The sequence below is a fragment of the Carcharodon carcharias genome, chromosome 14 (genome assembly GCF_017639515.1).
Source record: "Carcharodon carcharias isolate sCarCar2 chromosome 14, sCarCar2.pri, whole genome shotgun sequence".
Lineage (NCBI taxonomy): Eukaryota > Metazoa > Chordata > Chondrichthyes > Lamniformes > Lamnidae > Carcharodon > Carcharodon carcharias.
In genome coordinates, this window is record NC_054480.1 from 38,706,952 (window position 1) to 38,726,689 (window position 19,738).

Here is a 19,738-nt window from a genome sequence, read left to right on the forward strand (position 1 = left end):
GTAATGGCTGAGTTGTTCAAATCCCAGAGCAAAACTTGAACAACTGCCATAACCTATATTTTCAATTGGTATGTTTGACATAGAGCTCTGAATTCAGGAATAAGACCACTGAGCCTCAAGATGCTTTTTTTTTATATAAAACTAAACATTTATTAATTTAACAACAAATTAAACACATACAAATGTCTACAAATTACTACCATAATAACTTTTAAACAAATCCCCAAATTAATCACTCCCAGGTAAATCTTCACCAAGGCAGCAATAACAGACACCAGGCAAAGCACATCTGACATTACAAATTCAAAATGAGATTCCTTGCAATTTGGTTCCTTTGCAGACACAGTTGTAGGCTTACAGGCTGGTTAGATCTTAAATGCCTCTGACTTAAACACACAAATTCCTTTGTTTATGCCTAGCTTTTCCTTTGAATATAAATTTTCCATGGTATCCTAGACATTTAATGTCATATCTTCCAACAATAACATTTCTATCCGACTAATTTTATTAGTAATATAAACATATTGCTTGGCGTCTCCCAGCTGGGTGCAAGATTTTACTCCCACTCTTGAATGCTTTATTAAACAAATGCAAATTTACACTTTACCTGCTATCCTCCTTGCTGTTTACCCAATTAACATCTCAAACTACTATACAGCAAGCACCCAGACAAACTGGTTTTAATCCAATTAAGACACACACAGTCAAACATATAGACACAGACCTGCTTACAATTCAATTTTTAAAATAATTTCCAGTAATATTATAGACATTAATATCGCTTCATGATATCCCCCCTCCCTATCAAAGAATGAACTGGCATAATTTTTTTAAAACTGCTTCATTTCTTAGTAATCCATCTCACTATCTCCTATACTTATTACACTATTACATAGCTAGGTGCATGCATTAACATAATATATATATATATATATATATACACATATATACACACACACAAGTACTTGCTATCAATAGAAATCACTGAAATCAGTATCCAGGTTTTTAAAAATGTTCAATTTTCCCTTTAAGCTTTAAACTCTTGATAACGCATCTGCGATTTTCTCTACCAGCAACATGCATAATCCATAGATTAAATAGAATAACAGAATCCACCTGAAAAGTCCTGCACTTTTGTTTCGAAATTTGTCTAAAAGCTTCAAAGGATTGTGGTCTATATGAATAATCATTTCTGATGAATTACTTGCAACATAAATTTCAAAATGCTACAATGCTAACTCCAAACCCAAGGTCTCTTTTTCAATCGTTGAATATCTTCTCCCTTTTACATTCAGGCTGCGTGAAAAATACCCTATCGGTTTTCAATTCCAGTGCCATCCTCTTGTAACAATATGGCCCAAATGCCTGTATTGCTCGCATCAACGGCCAACTTAAATTGCTTGGCATAATTGGGTACTGCCAAAACTGATGTCGTAGTTAATACAGTTTTCAAACTGTCAAATGATTTCTGACACTCCTGTGTCCATTGAAACTTCTTGTTTTTTTTAATAGTTCAGTCAGTGGAGCAACCACACTGCTTAAATTTGGTACAAATTTTCAGTAAAACACACTCTATGCCCAGAAATCTCAAAACTTCTCGTTTTGTTGTAAGCGCAGGGAAATCCACGATAGCCTTGACTTTCGCAACTCTTGGAGCTACCTTACCATAACCAATGGTATGGTCTAGAAATGTAACTTGCACTTTTGCAAATTCACCTTTACTCAAGTTCATCAGCAAATTAGCTTCTTGCAATCAAGAAAATATTTCTTCCAGATGTTGTAAATGCTCATCCCACGTCAGCCTAAAAACTATCAGATCATCAAAATAAACAATACAATTGCTTAGACCTGCAACTACTTTGTCAGTTTTTGAAATATCGCAGGTGCATTCTTCACACCAAACTTTAAACTGACATAGTCCATTTGGCGTCACAAAAGCCGATATCACCTTTGCTCTTTCCGACAATGGCACTTGCCGTCAATCTTTGTGATAAATTTAGATTGTCCCACTTTCTCAATGCAATCTTCCAACCGTGGTATAGGATAGGAATCCACTTTTGTCACCACATTCACCTTTCAATCGTCCACACAGTCTTTGTGTCCAATCCAGTTTCTGTACCAGCACAATAGGCCAACTCCGGTTACTGCAACTAGACTCAGTGATATCATTTTGAAGCATGAAGTCAATTCCTTTTTGTACTTGTGATAACTTTGCTGGATTTAATCTATAAGGATGTTACCTTATTGAAGATGAAACTTGTACAGATACATCATATATAGCTAAATCTGTCTTTCCCAATGTATTCCCACAAATAGGTTTGTGTGATTGCAATAGCTTTTCCAAATCACTTTGACACTTGTTTGGAAAGTAACTCAATATTTCATTTAAATTTTCAAGCACCTCCTCATTATCCAATTTGATTAGAGGAAAATCAATTTCAGGGACCTGCACTTCTATGTCTTCCTCATCATCATTAATACCTCTTTTTTGTACCTCTTCCCTGTCAAAGTACTTTTTAAGAATACTCACATGACACACCTCTGCTTCTTTCTTCTATATGGGGTATCTATTAGATAATTTACTTCATTCAATTTCTTTTCAATCCTGTAAGGTCTATTAAACCTTATATTTAATGAATCACCTAGTACTGGTAACAGAACTAGGACTTTCTCTCCAGAAACAAAACCACGAGCTATTGCTTTCTCGTCTGTCTTCATTTTCATTATTTAAATGTTCCCTAGCCAATTCACATGCTCTGTTCAACTTTCCCAGAAATTTTATACATAATCCAGAAGAATAGTTTCTGAATTTTGACCCACCAATTTCTCATGAATCAATTTCAATGGTCCACTTACCTCATGACCATAAACTAGTTCAAAAGGGCTAAAACCAGTCGATGCATTAGGAGCATCTCTAATATCAGATAACAAGAATGGAATTCCTTATCCCCAATCCTGTTGATTATCCTGACAGTATGCTCTTATCATAGTTTTAAAATTTTGATGGAATCTTTCCAAAGCTCCTTATGGCTCCGGATGGTAAGCTGTTGACTTAAACTGTTCTTTCCCCAAACTGTTCATTATTTCCTTAAACAGCTTGTGACATGAAATTTGCCCCCGATCCGATTGTAGGTAAACCATATCTTGTAAAAATTCAGTGAAGTCCTCTCCAACCTTCTTGGTTGTAATATTTCTTAAAAGTATCACTTCGGGAAACCTGATAGACACATCCATTACTGTCAGTGAGTACTGATTTCCACTTTTAGTCTTAGGGAGGGGTCCTAGATAATCATGAACCTGGCAAAAGGTTCTTCAAATGCTGGAATTGGGATTAAAGGTGCCTGATATAACTGCAAAATTGCAAATCATTTTTCTGTAACTCAACTAACCTCCTTGAGTTAAACACTTCAGCTGAACTGTCATGTTGTATTTCTTCCTGAACAATGTTATCAAACACAGTGCTAGCTAATTGGATTTTGACACCTTCTTCATGCCTTTGAACTGCCTGCCCTTCTTGTTTTTTCTTCTTTCAACCAATGATCCTGTGATCTCGTTACCACACAATCTGGAAACAATCCAGGATGCTCTCTCTGTAACACCTCTGTTGAAACCACCCTGCCCAGGCTGTTTTCTCTTATTCCTAAATTTCTGTCTGGTCTGCATGCCTCAGGGACCAACTCATTTGCACTCAATATAGCCTTTTTCACAATCTCAGAATTCACCAATACTTCTACAGCTAGCGAAGCATATACCTCTTGCACTCTACCCAACAACTTGGATTGCAACAACAATGTCCAGTACTCCTGTGGCCATTTCATCTGTTTAGCTATCCTCTCAAATGAAACAAAGAATGCTTTCAAATCTCTTCCTTCAAACTGTGGAAGAGCTTGTACAAATCTAAACATTTCCCCACTGGGTTTTAGGTTAAAAGTTTCTTCATCATCAGAACTCCACTCAGAATATGAGACCTCTTTTAAACTTCCAACATTTTAAGCAGGTATTCTTTTTCTCTTTCTTTCTCTCTTTCCCTTGCCTCTCTTTCCTTATCCCCCTCTCTTGCCCGAAATTCCAGTTTCCTTTCCTTTCGTTCTCCTGGCATTCTGCTTGCTCCCTTTGAAATGTCATTTCTCTTTCCTTTGCTTCTAATTCGAGTTTTTTCAGTTCCTTTGCTTGTTCAAGTTTCTTGTGTCTTCATTTGTAACTGAAGTCTCTCTATCCCCAGCTGTTACTCACTGTCCACCAATATCCATTACAAGCCTACCGACTCCCACAGCTACCTCTACTACAGCTCCTCACACCCCGCTTCCTTTAAGGACTCCATCCCATTCTCTCAGTTCCTTCGCCTCCGTCGCATCTGTTCTGATGATGCTACTTTCAGCTGTTTCTTTCCATTGTTACTCACTGTCAGGTTTCACTTCCAACTATGGATGCTGTGCTATGCCTTTAATTAAATCTGCTTTCTTCGCCCCTACAGGTTTTAACTTAATTTTAACTTATTAAACTTACTTAACTTATTTTTAAAATATTGCTTATTTTTAATTTTAACTTATCTGTCAACTCTGTTAACTTATCCTTGGATACTTTTTCAACCCCAATCAAAGTTACATCTTCTATTTCCAGGCAAGTCATAGCAATTGCCAAAGCCATCTTGCAGAGTCACCACTTACAAAAAACCTCAACAACTCCTGAATTCAAAGTGCTTCTCATACTCATAATCTTAAGATTAACCAATTCCAAACCAATCAAGGAATTACAAATATTATCCCACCAAAAGCCCCCAACTATTATGACTCAGCAGTTGGTAGAGGCTGAGTTGTTTAAATCCCAAAGCAAAACTTGAACAACTGTCATAATCCATATTTTCAATTGTTATGTTTAAGATGCAGCTCTGAATCCAGGAATAAGACCGCTGAGCCTCAAGAGGTTTTTCATATAAAACTAAATTAAACATTTATTAATTTAACAACAAATTAAACACATACACATGTCTACAAATTACTACCATAATAACTTTTAAACAAATCCCCAAATTAATCACTCCCAGGTAAATCTTCACCAAGGCAGCAATAACCCATAGACTTTAAACAGACACCAGGCAAAGCACATTTGACCTTATGAATTCAAAATGAGGTTCCTTGTAATTTGGTCCCTTTGCAGACACAGTTGTAGGCTTACAGGCTGGTTAGATCTTAAACACCTCTGACTTACACACACAAACTCCTTTCTGTTTATGCCTAACTTTTCCTTTGAATGTAAATTTTCCATGGTATCCTAGGGTTTTAACGCCACATCTTCTAACAATAACATTTTCATCTCACTAATTTTATTAGTAATATAAACATGTTGCTTGGCGTCTCCCAGCTAAGTGCAAGATTTTACTTCCACTCTTGAATGCTTTATTCAACAAATGCAAATTTACACTTTGCCTTCTATCCTCCTTGTTGTCTACCCAATTAACATCTCAAACTACTATACATCAAGCACCCAGACAAGCTGGCTTTAATCAATTAAGACACACATAGTCAAACACATGGATACAGACCTTACTACAATTCAATTTTAAAAGTAATTTCCAATAACATTATAGACATTAATATCTCTTCATAATACACCCAACAACCTAAAAATTCAGGCCATGGGGTCATGGGAACTTCCTGAAATCCTTGAAAAAATTAAAACTCTAACACCATAATAAAGCCCTAAATTCAAGCACACTATCACTGACACAGAAAAGAAAACAATACTGCAGTGAAAAAATTGTAATCTTTTAAGTGCCTATTAGGTTTGTAAACAAACAAGAAACTGCATCAAAGGCATATTCTGTTATTACAGCCTCTTAAAAGTTTCAATCATTCTTGGATAAAAAGGCCATCTGATGATCTGCAGGCTTTTATTAGAGTTTGAAATCCAGCCAAGAATTCATAATGGCTACAGCTGTCATAACAGCATTCAGCACCATTCACGACTCCTCAGATACTGAAGCAGTCCACTTCTAAATACAGCAAAACCTGGACAATACCCAAGCTTGGGGTGACAAGTGGAAGCTAGTATTCACGCCACACAGTGTGTCAGGCAATGACCATCTCCAATAAGAGAGAATCTAGCCATTGCCCTTTGACATTCAATGGCATTATCATCACTGAACCCTCACTGTCAACATCCTGGGGGGTTACCATTGATCAGGAACTGAACTGGACTAGCCTTACTGTTAGGAAATAGGGACAGTTTAAGTAAGCTATATTTGTATTTGTGGGTGTTAGGATTGAGTTTTAGCTTTAAAGTTTAAGTTTGATTTGTATTTCTGTATTTGTGTGTTAAGAAGAGGTCACGTTGAGTTTTAGGTGAAACTGCGATTTAGTTTCATTTTTGAGGGAGATAGCAGATCTAAAGCTGTTTGTATACCTGCATTTCTAAGGAGTTTTATGGCTCTGGAAGAGAAGTTAAAACGAACACAAGAGTAGAAAAAACTGTGCTGTTGTCTAGCAATAGGAGTCCAGGTAGGGATTTGCATCCACACACACAGACAGGAGAAAACTAAAGAATAGCAGTTGGAGTTCAGTTGAAAACAGCTGTGGGGAGAGACTGGAGCAGAAGAGCAGATAGCAAGTCCCAAACTGAAGTTGAAGCCAGGAGTCCAAAGAGACTGGACACTGGGGGAGGGAGCTACAGAGTGAGAGCAGATTTCCCAAAAGAACCGAAAGGTCCCAAGGCCAAGGAGTGGAACAGAAGAAAGTCCCAAGAAGACCTTCTAGTCAAAGGAAGGACAGGGACCTGGAAAAGGTCCTGTTAAGTGAATTTAAGAGCGAGGAGCAGAGGAAGGCTCCAAGCTTCAAGCTTAGAGAGACGAAAGCTGCAGGAAGCAGATTCAAATCGACATAGGCTTGTGAGAAGTCAGAAGGTCCGAAAAGACGGCTGAGGTCTGTAACTCTTTGCTAAGGGCACGTGAAGTAGTGGTGTACTGTTGACTGCTGAGTCAGCGAGAGAGAGTGCATGGAAGAAAGCTTGAATGCACGTGATGACCCAGGGGAGAGGAACATTGGAAGGAAAGCTCAAAACTATGCAGGTGGACCCCTGTGGAAGAAAGTGGAGATTGGAAACCCTCATGTGAAAGATGGAGTTCAGTGAGACTGGTTGGCTCACAGTGTGACAAGTGTCTGGGGGGGGAGCTGAGGAGAGATCCACAGCATCTGTCTGGGGTGGCATCTGTCACTTAGTTTCAGAATGTTGTGTGTCTGACCACAGGTCACCTATTGGTTTACATGGACTGTGTATCTGCTGTGAATATTAGTGTAAAGAGAGCTTTTGCAACTTGTGGTACCCTTACAAATATGTATACATCTGTAAAGATATAGTTGTGGGTGAAGGAGTATTGTACTTTGTTCATCTTTTCTTGTGTAATAAATGTGGTGTGTCTGTGTTAAAAGTTCATCAGCTGACTCCTGTAACTCTGTTTGGTAACTACTCTCCACGTATCTAAAAGAGAATAAAAGTTAGGACCTATCAAGCCGGGTTCCACCCTGGGATCAGGCTTGCCAGTGGTAACATCAGCTGGGATCGTAACAATATAAATACTGTGACTACACGAGCATTTCAGAGGTTAGGAATACTGTGGCGAGTAACTCACCTCCTGACTCTGTAAAGATTGTCCATCATCTACAAGCCACAAATCAAGAGTGTGATGGAATACTCTCCACTTACCTGGATGAGTGCAGCTCCAACAACTCTCAAGAAGCTAGACACCATCCAGGACAAAGCAGCCCGCTTCATTGACACCCCCTTCCACAGACATTCACTCCTTCCATCACCAACGAACAGTGGCAACAATTTGTACCATCTGCAAGATGCACCACAGGAACTCACTAAGGCTCCTTAGGCAGTATCGTCCAAATCCACGACCACTACCATCTGGAAGGACAAGGGCAGCAGATACATGGGAACACTACCACCTGCAAGTTCCACTCCAAGCCACTCATCATCCTGACTAGGAAATATATCGCCATTCCTTCACTGTCGCCGGATCAAAATCCTGGAACTCCCTCCATAACAGCACTGTGGGTGTAACTACATGCACAGCTGTTCAAGAAAGCAGCTCACCACCACCTTCTCAAGGGCAATTATGGATGGACAATGAATGCTGGCCCAGCCAGCGAAGCCCATGTCCCGTAAATGAATTTTTAAAAAAACAGCAATATTGCCAGCTACATTACCTGAAACTGACAAAACAGAATAGTGTCCCATTTCCATTTCAAAGCAGGGTGTCTAGCAATCAATGGATGGGGGCAGGTGCAGGGAATTTTTCAACTTTCAAAAGCAGAGTCTTTTTTAAAAACAAACAGACCTGTCAGTCAATTTAAGCAACAACACAAAGCATGACAGTAGAGACTAACAGTTTATTTTTTTCACATTTCTAATGTATTGTGGCATTTTCTCCAATGGAAAAAATACGATAATGCATGACAACACTTACATAATGGTAGTCAATGCAAGGGTCAACGTATCTTTGTAGGACAAGCCCCTACGATGAATCATTGCATTAAAAACACATCTACATTACAATACAGCATATATTATTGACATTTGAGGGTGTCAAAACATTTTATACTTACACTTTGGAATTTTCCTGCCTCATCAGCAGGCTGCCTCTAGTCTTCACAAACTCTCCATGGAAGTGCATTTTTAGGGCTTCCAAAACTCACACCAGCTCACCAAATTGTGTGCAAGAGGAAATACAATTTTCCTCTGGTCCTCACAATGGGGACCTGGACCTCAGCAGAGGTGTGTGTGGATTTTGAACCTAAGTCCTTCCTGACCCATGAAAGGGCCACATAAAAGTGGTGTGAGGTTGGGAAGGCAGAGGGAAATAGTTTCCTTTTGCTGGAAAAACTAAGTTCAGCATTTCGTGATCCCATGGAGACAAGACTGCGTAGGTTTTCGAGAAGTTTCCTTTCTTAAATGCCTGCTGACATAAACCTGCTCCTTTCCTTGACTATGATCCCTAGATCTTGCAAAATTGATGACATCAACCCTTCTTTTACAAAATTGTTGACTCTCCATTCTCCCTAACCATAATTACATCTTTATTTTTCCCTTTCTCTAAAGGCAAAGAACACTTTGATTCTTGTAATTATCCCATCTCTCGATTTGATGTACTGTTTCAGCTTTCATTCATCTACAGTAAGGAGCTACAGCATGTGTGATTGTGATTTCTGTCCTTCCTCATCCTCCCAGAATTCTCTATTTATTCTTGTCAACACCATTGATCTCATCTTGCACAAATGCTTCTTCCTCCATAGTCCATCACTGTGGCATTGCTCTCCCATGGTTACAATCCTACTTGTCATTTCATGGATGCTACATCACCTTCAGTGGCTTTTCCTGCCTTGTCCATGCTTCCTCTGTACCTCAGGGTATTTATATGCCAGCTCCTTGGCAGCATCATCTGTAAGCATTAGGCAAGCTTTATATGTATATGCTTAGACAGATGATTGTGGGTTCAAGCATCATTCCACGATTTGATCACATAATATAAGCTGACACTACAATACAGCAATGACAGAATTCTCTGTTGTTGGAAGTGCTGTCCTTCTGAAGAAATGTCCATGTGCATGTTAATAATTCTATGGCACTATTTGATGAAAAACAGAATTCAACGTTCTTCTCTCAATCAACATCACCAAAAATAAATTAAATGGTCATTCATCTCATTGCTGGTATGAGACCATACTTTGGACCAAATCTTTGCTGTAATTGCCCTTGGATATGTGGCTGCGTATCATGCCATCTAACTCATTAACAAATACAATGAATAGCTGAGGCCCAGCACAAACCTTTGCACAATGTAACAAATTACATCCTGCCCATTATCACTAATCTCTGTCCTCAGCCAGTCTCCGAACCAGGCCATTAAGTTTCCCTTAATTCCATGAGCTTCAGCTGTAGCTAACAGTCTCTTATGAAAAACTTCTTGAATGCCCCCTGGAAGCTCAAAAAAATAACATCCATAGACATTCCAGTGTTCACTACTTTTGTCACCTCTTCAAAACATTCCATTAATTTTATCAGGAAGTTCGCTCACAATTTCCAGGAGAGTGTGTGACTGACAGCTGCACCATATAATCAATAGATAAGTGGTGAGAAGCTAAATATGGTAGGTGGATGTGATAATGGGCTGGGAATATTAATTGGGTTGCTGAGAAGTTGAGAAAGTTAGCTGAAGGTGAGGAGGAGCCGAGAATATTAGGTGGGGTGGGGAAGATTTAAAGAATTTAGCTGCATAAAGAGGTACTGAAAGACACACAGAGAATCTGAACAATGTTTCCGTTAGTTAAAATAAATAATAACTTCAACTTCTTCACAAAGCAGCAGTACAAAGTGACAAGGAATTTTACTGTGCAATAATTTATCATATTATCTAATAATATTCCTAAACTTTCTACAGTTGGAGATGGCTGCCTTATTTATTTTTAATTTTATTAAACAGCTGCTTTGCTTCAAATATTGAAGAAACACTTCTCTAAACAGAGACATTTGAAATATTGAAGACTGCGCACTTAGGTGCAAAAGCATTTTAATATAGATAAATCAAACTGATGCACTTTGATCAGAAATTAGAAACATCATGATGATAGTGTAGTTGATGTTGTGTATATGGACTTCCAAAAGCCATTTGACAAAATGCCACATACTATTTGTAAAATTGGAGTCCATGGGATTAAAGTAACAGTGGCAGCTTGGATACAAAATCAGTTAAGGGACAGAAAGCAAAGTGTAGTGGCGAACGATTAGTTTTCAAACCTGCAGGGAGGGATACAATAGACCACCCCAGGGTCAATATTAGAACTATGGCTGTTTTTAGTGTATATTAATAATCAGGGCTTGTGTATATGTGGCATAATTTCAAAGTCTGCTGATGATACTAAATTCAGAAATATAGTAGAGAGTGAGGAGGAAAATAACTGACTTCAGAAAAACATGGACAGACTGGTCAAAAGGGCAGACAAACAGCAGATGCAATTTAATGTACAGAAGTGTGAAGTTATATATTTTGGTTGGAAGAACGAGGAGAGGCAATATTAACTAAATGATACAATTTTAAAGGGGCTGTCGGAACTGAGAGACTTGAGGGTGCATACATACAAATCTTTGAAGGTGGCACAATAAGTTGAGAAGGCTGTTTAAAAAAATATGGAATCCTTAGCTTTATTGTTAGTGGAATAGAGTACAAAGCAAGGAAGTTATGCTGAACCTTTTTTCAAACACTGGTTAGGCCTCAGCTGTAGCATTATGTCCAATTCTGGACACCACACTTTAAGAAGGATGTCAAGGCCTTGGTGAGGGTACAGAAGAATGGAACCAGAGATGATGGACTTCAATTATGCGGAAAGATTGGAGAAGGCGGTGTTGTTGTCCTTTGAGCAGCAAAGGTTAAGAGATTTGATTGAACTGTTCAAAATAATAAATGGTTCTGAAACAGTAAATAAAGAGACCTGCACAGAGGTGATTCGGTAACCAGGGGGCATTGATATAAGGTGATTGGCATAAAAAAAGAGGCAGCACGAGGAAACAGTTTACACATATTGTTTTGATTTGGAATGTATTGCTTGAAATGGTGGGGTAGCAGTTTTAATAGTAGTTATCAAAAAAAGTTGCATAAGTAATTGAAGGAAAAAAATATAGGGGAAAAAGCAGAGGACTGGGATTATTTGGATAGCTCTATTGTGTGGTGAATGCTGGCATGATGGGCTGAATGGCCTTCTTTAGTGCTATATCATTCTATGATTCTGCAGAACAGTTGCTATATATGGAGTGCTTTGGGACATACGAAGTGCTATGAAAGTAGCTATATAAATACATGTTCCGCCTTTGGCTCTTACTCCATTCTGCTTCCAAGCCTTTCTCAACAACTCAAAGTTGTCGCCACCTTCTCCAACCTCACGTGTGATGTTGTGCCACAACTTCTTTGACAAAACTGAAGTCATCCACTTTAGCTCCCACAAACACCCAAACATCTCTAGCTCCTTAATCCAACATGCACAGCCCTGTGGAACGCTCTTCCCGGCACCTCCACTTTATCATTTACCTACCTGTAACACATTGTTTGAGATCCTCCACTTCAATGTGCTTTTCCCTCCACTTTATCCACTCTTTAATATGCTCCTGTCTTTTTAAATTATGTATCCTGTAATTTACTGTGAGAAATGCCATGGCTAATCCACATATAAACTTACAACGCAGGAGGCCATTCAGTCTGTAATGCCTGTGCCAGCTCTTTGAGTTGTTGAATTTGATCTCATAACCCAGCTTTTTCTCATAAAAAGTCTAATGGCCTTTGAAAGAAACTGCTTCCACTACCCTTTCAGATTTAAAAAAAAATCTTTCATGGCATGTGGACGTTGCTGGCAAGGCCAGCATTTGTTGTCCATCCCTAATTGCCCTTGAATCAACCTTGCTAGGTCATTTCAGAGGGCAGTTAAGAGCCAGGCCAGATAAGGATGGCAGATGGGTTTTTACAACAATCAATGATAGTTTAATGGGGCCAGCTTTATATTCCAGATTTATTAACTGAATTCAAATTCCACCAGTTGCCATGGTGGGATTGAACCCATATCCCCAGAGCATTAGCCTGGGTCTCAGAGGGATAGAGAATTGTTAGGATCTGGAATGCACTGTGAAAAAGTCTCCTAATTTTCCCTTTAGTTCTTTCGCCGATTATTTTAAATACGTACTGACCCACTTGCCAGAGGAAACAGTATCTCCTCATCCACTCCATCAAAACTATCCATAATTCTGAATTAAATCTCTATTTAGCCCAAGTGACCAGGTTCCCTTTTTACAGCCCTGCTTGGCCCTGACGATACAAGTGGTTTCTGGCACACTCCAAATCCACAACTGTACCATTTGGACCAGATCAAACCAAAACAAAACCACAAACTCAAAAAAGTGGTTGGCTTTCCCTTACACCACAGCCCGTCAAAAAAAAACTCATCCAAGTAAAGACATGAGGAAAACCTGATGCTCCATGACTCACACTGAAGAGAAATGCCCATTCATGCCCACACTGGGCGGTGTAGGTGGGTAGGGGGGCGGGGGGGAGGGAGATGAGAAGACGGGCACGCGAGCGCGCGACCATTCCAAGCGGCCACGTGCCGTCCCTCAACATGGAATCCGGGCCGGCGGGCGCGCGCTAACAAGCGCGCTCCCAGTAAAAGAGAAAGCCCAAGAAGTTCCGACATTCTCCCCCGGGCTCGAACCTCTCACCTTCCTTCATTAACATACAAAGCGCCAACTTCCTCCTTCAACTCGCCGACATGTACAATGTAACAATTCCACTGCTGATACATTGTTTCTCCGGCTCGGGAGCAAGATGAGCTTGCACAGCGCTGAGGCAAAATGGCGACATTTTAAAGAAGCAGGCGAACTAAAGCTCGCAGCGAAAAAAGAGGCAGAAAAACATTTTGCACCGCCCAAAGTTGCCCCTATGCATTGACAATCGCAAGAGTAAAAGCAAAGAAAATGATGGAAAACACGAGGCGGCGCCCAAAGGGAAGGGAGGCCACCACAGAGTCGGCGTCTTACCTTAAATTTCTGTTTAGATTATTATCTTCAGGGCCTTTACAGTAGACTCTATTCCTGGGTCATGCGCGATTCCACTTGTCCTTTGACAGTTGTACAGTGAGGAGGTAAGTTTCAACTCTCGCGTTACTATTTAATGCTGCACGAATTTCAAGTTCCAGCACAAGCAGCAAATCTGCATTTTCAACGCTGCAAATGTCTGCTTGCTTGCCAAAATAGACGATAGATTACACATTTCCATCTCAATATTGTTGCATAAACAGCAACCGCAGCTCAAGTAGAAACTACAGAAGTCCTCGCCTTCAAAAATATGTAACTTCATGTTTATGCAATGCTGATGCAGCTGTTTCTATATTTTACTAACTCGGCTGAAACAATTTTTTTTTCAAAAAATAAAATTGTTTGGAGAACAAGGCCCCAAGTATCTCCAAATATTTTACATTTTTCAATAAAACATATGCTAAAATTTGCCAACGCATATTATAGCCAGAACAGCCCAATTTATGTACAGAATAAAATGTACGGAAAAAATCTGTTCAGCATGGCTTCATGTTTGTTTGCTTGATGCAGTAGATGAGCGGCGACTTTTAAAAATCATGTATTGTTCTGAACGAGAAAAATAATGATGAAAGACTTGTCAGTAATTTGAAATTTTAAAAGTTTCATTAAACTACATAATTCTACATAATCATGTAATCCAGGAAATAATGATCTCGGCCTGAAATCGGTGCAATTGGCTTTACACCTTGTCAAATATTAGCATTCTATTTAGACTATGGAACACGTGTATTGGAGGCAATTAGTACCTTGTAACTGTGTTTTAGATGGGTCACAAAAAAAAGTTGCTGCCGAGTTGGAATGACTGAAAACTCCAAAGGTGAACATAAGGCATAGCCAAGGATCCAAATAGCCAATGGAAAACGACAACATGCATTAATAAAGCACTTTCAGCTTTGTAAAACATCCTGGTTGAAGTTGAATTCATATGGAAAAGAATATATGCGAAGTAATTTTCAAGTATAAGGTACTTTTTAAAAAGACGTAAAAGGTGAAAAAATTGAACCGAGATGTCATCACTGACAAAAAAGCAAACAGGATGATCGAAAATATAGAGAAAAAGCAAAATCCAAGGGCGCTAAGTTACGCATCAATGAAAGTTCGTTTTCATCGCTGACGAAATTGCTCACAGGACTTTCAAAGCACACACTTGGATAATATCACTTGTACTTCACGTGTTGGACAAGTGCAAATTACTTCTCTTGGCCATCATTGCAAGATAACTTGTGTTGGCAAACTCAGTGTTGACTGAGACTTGTGCGAGCTATTCAGACTGTGGCAGTTCGCTGCAATATAATTTTTGAAAATGCGTGAAACGAATGTTTTAAAATGACCAAGGACGGGAGGTGAATAGATAAGCAAGTCACTACTAAACGGAGAGTTAACGTTTCAGAATGATGGCCGTTCGTCCGAACTGAGAATGAGTAACATTCATTCATCGCCTTTATTGCAACCAACGCATAAAGTGAAATAATAAAAACAAGAGAATGAAGGAAAATCAATATAAAAATAAATAGAAGTACATAGTGTATTTGATGGGTAATAACACATCTATACAAATATGCGAGTCAAGTTCCTGTGACATTGTAGGCACTGAGTCAAGAACAAGTGTGGTATTCAGATAAAGTGGGTTTAGAACCCTGAGGGTATTTGCACAAAGGGCTCACCAGTCTAATCCAGTCTCCCATTTTAGGATCATACATTTTCTTATTTTTCCTATAATAAATTCTTATATCCAGTTTATGATGGAAACTATCCATATAAACTTTCATGGCATAACTATATCCTTTGCCAGTTGGTGTTCTGCAGCTTTGCCACTGGAAGAAGGATGCATATGCAGCACCACTTTTTACATGTAGGTTTTATTATAAATGTGATCATAGAGCTTTATAAAGGGTGAAATTGATATGGAATGCAAATGAACTTAGTATTTTAATAATGCATATAAAATACAGATGAGAATGAATTTACACATGGGTACCATCTTGCAAAATTGGCAGAACATGACTGTGTCACAGTATACATACACAGTCGAAACCTGACTCCATCAATAGTCCAATAATGATTATAATTCCATTTTCCTTATTAGTCACAAGCATCAATTATCTGCATGTTAATGCCAATTCACTCTACAAAACAGTATTATCTATTTCACCTCAAGTGAAAACTACTGTTCTTAAATTGGCTTCTTTATTGAGTCACCTTCCAATTCACCCAAAGTTCGCTTTACTTCCATCATGAAACATATGTAAGAGCTTATAAATCCTGCCCATCTGTCAGATTTTTTCTTTGTTGTTATCAAATGTTAGATCCACCTGACTTGACAGTGAGAGATCCAATAGTAAAGGAGCTCAAAGCCAGGAAATATAGCAGCTGCTCTGTAACTTGGCTTATCTCCTCCCCACTTGTGTGGCTTGTCAGTCAGTCCAGTTGGCTTGGACAGCTACAGCTACAGCTACCAGGTGCTGACCAAACCTGCCTTATAGACTAGTAATGTCAAAACAACCAATTAAAATTCAATCAAACCTCCCATGCACATCAGGAATCTGAACTCCAAGCTACTCCAGGCAGCTGGCTGCAAGCCAGATGCAAACATCAGGTGACTGGTCTGAAAATTGATTATGATAATTCTCAGATTAATCCAGTTCATATTAGCACTGGCCCACAATTTGGCACTAAATTAATAATCTTACTTATAGAGTCCACATGGCTGCTTGTGTGGGACATATAAAAATATCACATTGTTCCAATGCCAAATGTTCAGGCCAGGTTGGGAGTGTGGCACACTGTTGCAACAGAATAGAGAACTTTGTTTTATATCTAACTTTACTGTAACTGTTTGATGGTAAAGGCATCCAAAATTGGAAGTTTTCCATTGCTCAGTAATGATATCCTCCATCATTACGAGCACAAAAAAAAACTTTAACAATGAACTGTTGACATTTTTTAGTTTCTTGAGGAGTATATATTTTTGATGATAGTGATGTTCACATTGGGGCAGTTTGGAGAAAGTACTGTACTGACCATTATGAGATGAATTCACACCAGTCAAAATGTAGGCTACAAAATTCAGCTCCATAGCTCTTGTATTTTATATTTAAAGAACACTTTATTCATAAAATTTGTCAAAGTACATTACCAACCAATTTGAACGTGGTATAATATAGTGTGTGTTGTGGTTCAATCTCTTTCAATACAGCACCTGGCACTCTGCGGTGCCTCACTACACGTATGGCAAGTGACAGACAGTTAACTGCCAAACATTGTTTGATATTTAAACCAGGCAACTTTACCCTGATTGGTCAAGACATTGACCTGAAGAATGAGTCAATGAATGGCCGTCATTTATTTTGTTTAGCTAAAACAGCCTTAATGTACATTCATGTTCTGTCTGGGTCAAGCTGTTTGATTTAAGTTTCAAGCAATACTTGGCAGTTAACTATCAGTCACCATCAGTGGTGCATTCTCCATGGCAATGCCACTTGCCAACTAATCAGCACTCTCTTCACATACAGTATAAATTGTTGTTTTCCCCTCATATTGGTATTCTTGCAAGTGTCCTGATGAGTGCAAGATGAAAAGCTTAGACATGTCTTTTTTTTTTCAGCAATACTTTCTCTGGTGCATACACCTCGAGGGGTTTTATGCAGGTTTCAATCCATCAGTGTGCTATGGTGGCAGGGACTAGACTGAGGTCTTTTCCTATTGAGCCTTTGCAGCAGCTGCCCCAAGCTTCAGTGTGTCCCTCAGCATGTAGTCCTAGACCTTGGAATGTGCCAGTCTGCAATACTCAGTCATGGACAGCTCTTGGTATTGGAAGACCAACAAGATTCATGCAGACCAATGAGAGTCTTTCACCAAGTTGATTGCCCTCCAGCATTAGTTGATGTTTATCTTGATGTGCATCCCTGTGAATCGCCCATAGAGCACAGAGCCATGCATTACAGAGCTACTTGGAGTGAACCTCAACAAAAGTCACCTCATCTCTTTCCAGATATTCTTTGTAAAGGCATATTCCAAAAAGAGGTAGGTCGGGCTCTCTTTCCCATTGTAGCCACCTCAATGGCAGTGTGTGGGGTGGCCCTAAGACTGGGCGTGTGCGAAGGATCTGACAGAGAGAGCTCTTCTCACTCTTCTCTCCAAGCTATGTCTTGGAGCTTATTTAAAAGTTCTGACAATGAGGCATTCTGGTAAATGACAGTCTGTTCAGAGAACCATCGGACAGGATCCATTATATTTTCTCACAGGTCTCAAGGGTATTACGTGCACCACTGCCTGGTGAACTTGTGGTCAAAGATGTTCATCTGCATAAACTTTTCCAGAAAAGGCAGCTGGTACAGCATGATCCAACTGAATGGAGAATTCCCATTAATATGGCCTGACTCATCCTTCACAAGCACAGGGGCAGATTGAACTTCAGCATATGGTGCTTGCCTACTGAGGGTCTAGACGCAGCATAATACAGCCACACACAATGGTGGCCATCAGGATGATGGATACATTGGGTACATTCCCAGTGCACCCCCTCTCCCCCACCTTTATCTAGAAATTTTTTTCATTGTGTCCCTGCAGACACAATCCATCATAATCTCCAGATAAAGTGGAAGAATACTGAGGTGACATGTCATATCACATGACCATGGGCCAGATTTACACCATATACAGCAACACAGAACACCTCTCATTTGATAACCAGGTTCTTATCCACAACAAAAAGCAAGCATTCCTCCCAAATGCCCAGTTTCTGTTTGACTCTATTTGCTCCTCTCCCAGTCCTTGTCATGCCATGGTCCTTCCAAACCACATTCCCAGCATCTTCAAGTGGTCTGACCTTACGGTGAAGGGGTCAAAGGATCAGTCAGCCCAGTTCCCAAAGAACACGGCTTTGTTCTTGTCATGATTTGCTTTTGCTCCTGATGCTAGTTTGAGCTAGTTGCAGATGCTCATCAGTCAATGGACAACAGTGGATCTAAGTATAAGAGGCTTTGACCTGATTATCTCTGCTATCTAGAATCATTATCTCTTTTATTCCTGCATTCTTCCTGATGGATTCAGAAAGAGGTTCAATACAACACATAAGTAGGACAGAGGAGAGAGGACAACTCCAAATTTGATCACAAAGCTTTCTGATTCCTCCCCATTTATTGAAATTGAACTGCTGATGTGACATAGACCAGTTGGATCCAATCATGGATTCCTTCCCCAAATCTCATTTTGGAGAAAATGTAATTCACATGAGATATTCTGTCAACGGACTTCTCCTAGTTCCATCTGTTCAGACAAGTCTCCACCCTCCTGTCCTGTATGTGGAAGATAATATCCTTGAGTAGCGTGTGGCTATTGGAAATCTTCCTGCTGGTTACAGCACAGGTCTGATGAGGGTGAATCGCCAACTCAAAAACAGACTTGTTTGGTCCATTTTAAGTAGTGAAATGGTCCATCAATTTCCGATCTCCCTCTTCCCCTTCTGCTTGTAGATAAGGGTGGTGGTGTCTTTCCTCATGGATTCTTACATGCTGCCAGCCAGAATTATTCACTTATGCATGTCCAGCAGGTTTCAGCCAATCCAGTCCCACAGAGTTGAATATAAGATGGCCTGTGAACTATTGTTTCTGGGAATTTAACTCATCTCAAAGATTCTGATGGCTTTTGCTAACTCATCCAGAGTTAGCCGTTTGTCCAGGTTCTCCCATTTATTGTTATCTACGACTTATGCGATAGCAAACAGGAAAGATTGTGAGGTCCTGCTGCCTGTAGGCTTCAAGTCATAGAGCACAGCATAATAGTGTTTGTTGATGCTTAGTATGTCTGGCTGCAATAACATTATCAAGCCATCTTCTTCCTTCAGGCTGCTGATCATAGAGCACCTTTGCAAATATTTTGGAAGAGTAAATGGGAGTACATATCTTGTTCCACAGAGCAAACTCTGGACTGGAAGATGATCTTGGAGGATTCCAAGGCAAAGAGCGGGGCTTGCTGGCATTTCACTTCGTGGAGATCTTCTCTGACATGGACTCGTATCGGCTGCAGCAGATGCAAGTTCTGCATTCTTCTCTGGAATCAGGACAATTTCCTCCATCTCTCTCTCTCTCGCACCTTCTGAATACCT

The 19,738-nt window shown here is 39.7% G+C and overlaps 1 protein-coding gene and 1 long non-coding RNA gene across 4 annotated transcripts in view; one reads left to right on the top strand and one right to left on the bottom strand.

Moving 5' to 3' along the window:
• The window catches only part of znf512b (zinc finger protein 512B), a 161,485-nt gene extending 147,811 nt beyond the window's left edge, over positions 1-13,674 (bottom strand). For 2 of the 3 annotated variants that reach the window (XM_041204068.1, XM_041204066.1), the window contains exon 1: positions 13,258-13,309. In XM_041204068.1, coding sequence (XP_041060002.1) covers positions 13,258-13,273 — 16 coding nt within the window. In that variant the 5' untranslated portion in view covers positions 13,274-13,309. Of the gene's footprint in view, positions 1-13,257; positions 13,310-13,575 lie in introns of those variants that run through there. The other variant, XM_041204067.1, reaches the window with a different exon arrangement.
• On the top strand, positions 13,600-14,613 carry LOC121286875. The gene is made up of 2 exons (XR_005945095.1): positions 13,600-13,679; positions 14,397-14,613. It is a non-coding gene; the product is annotated as an uncharacterized LOC121286875 (long non-coding RNA).
• The last annotated feature ends 5,125 nt before the right edge of the window (positions 14,614-19,738 follow it).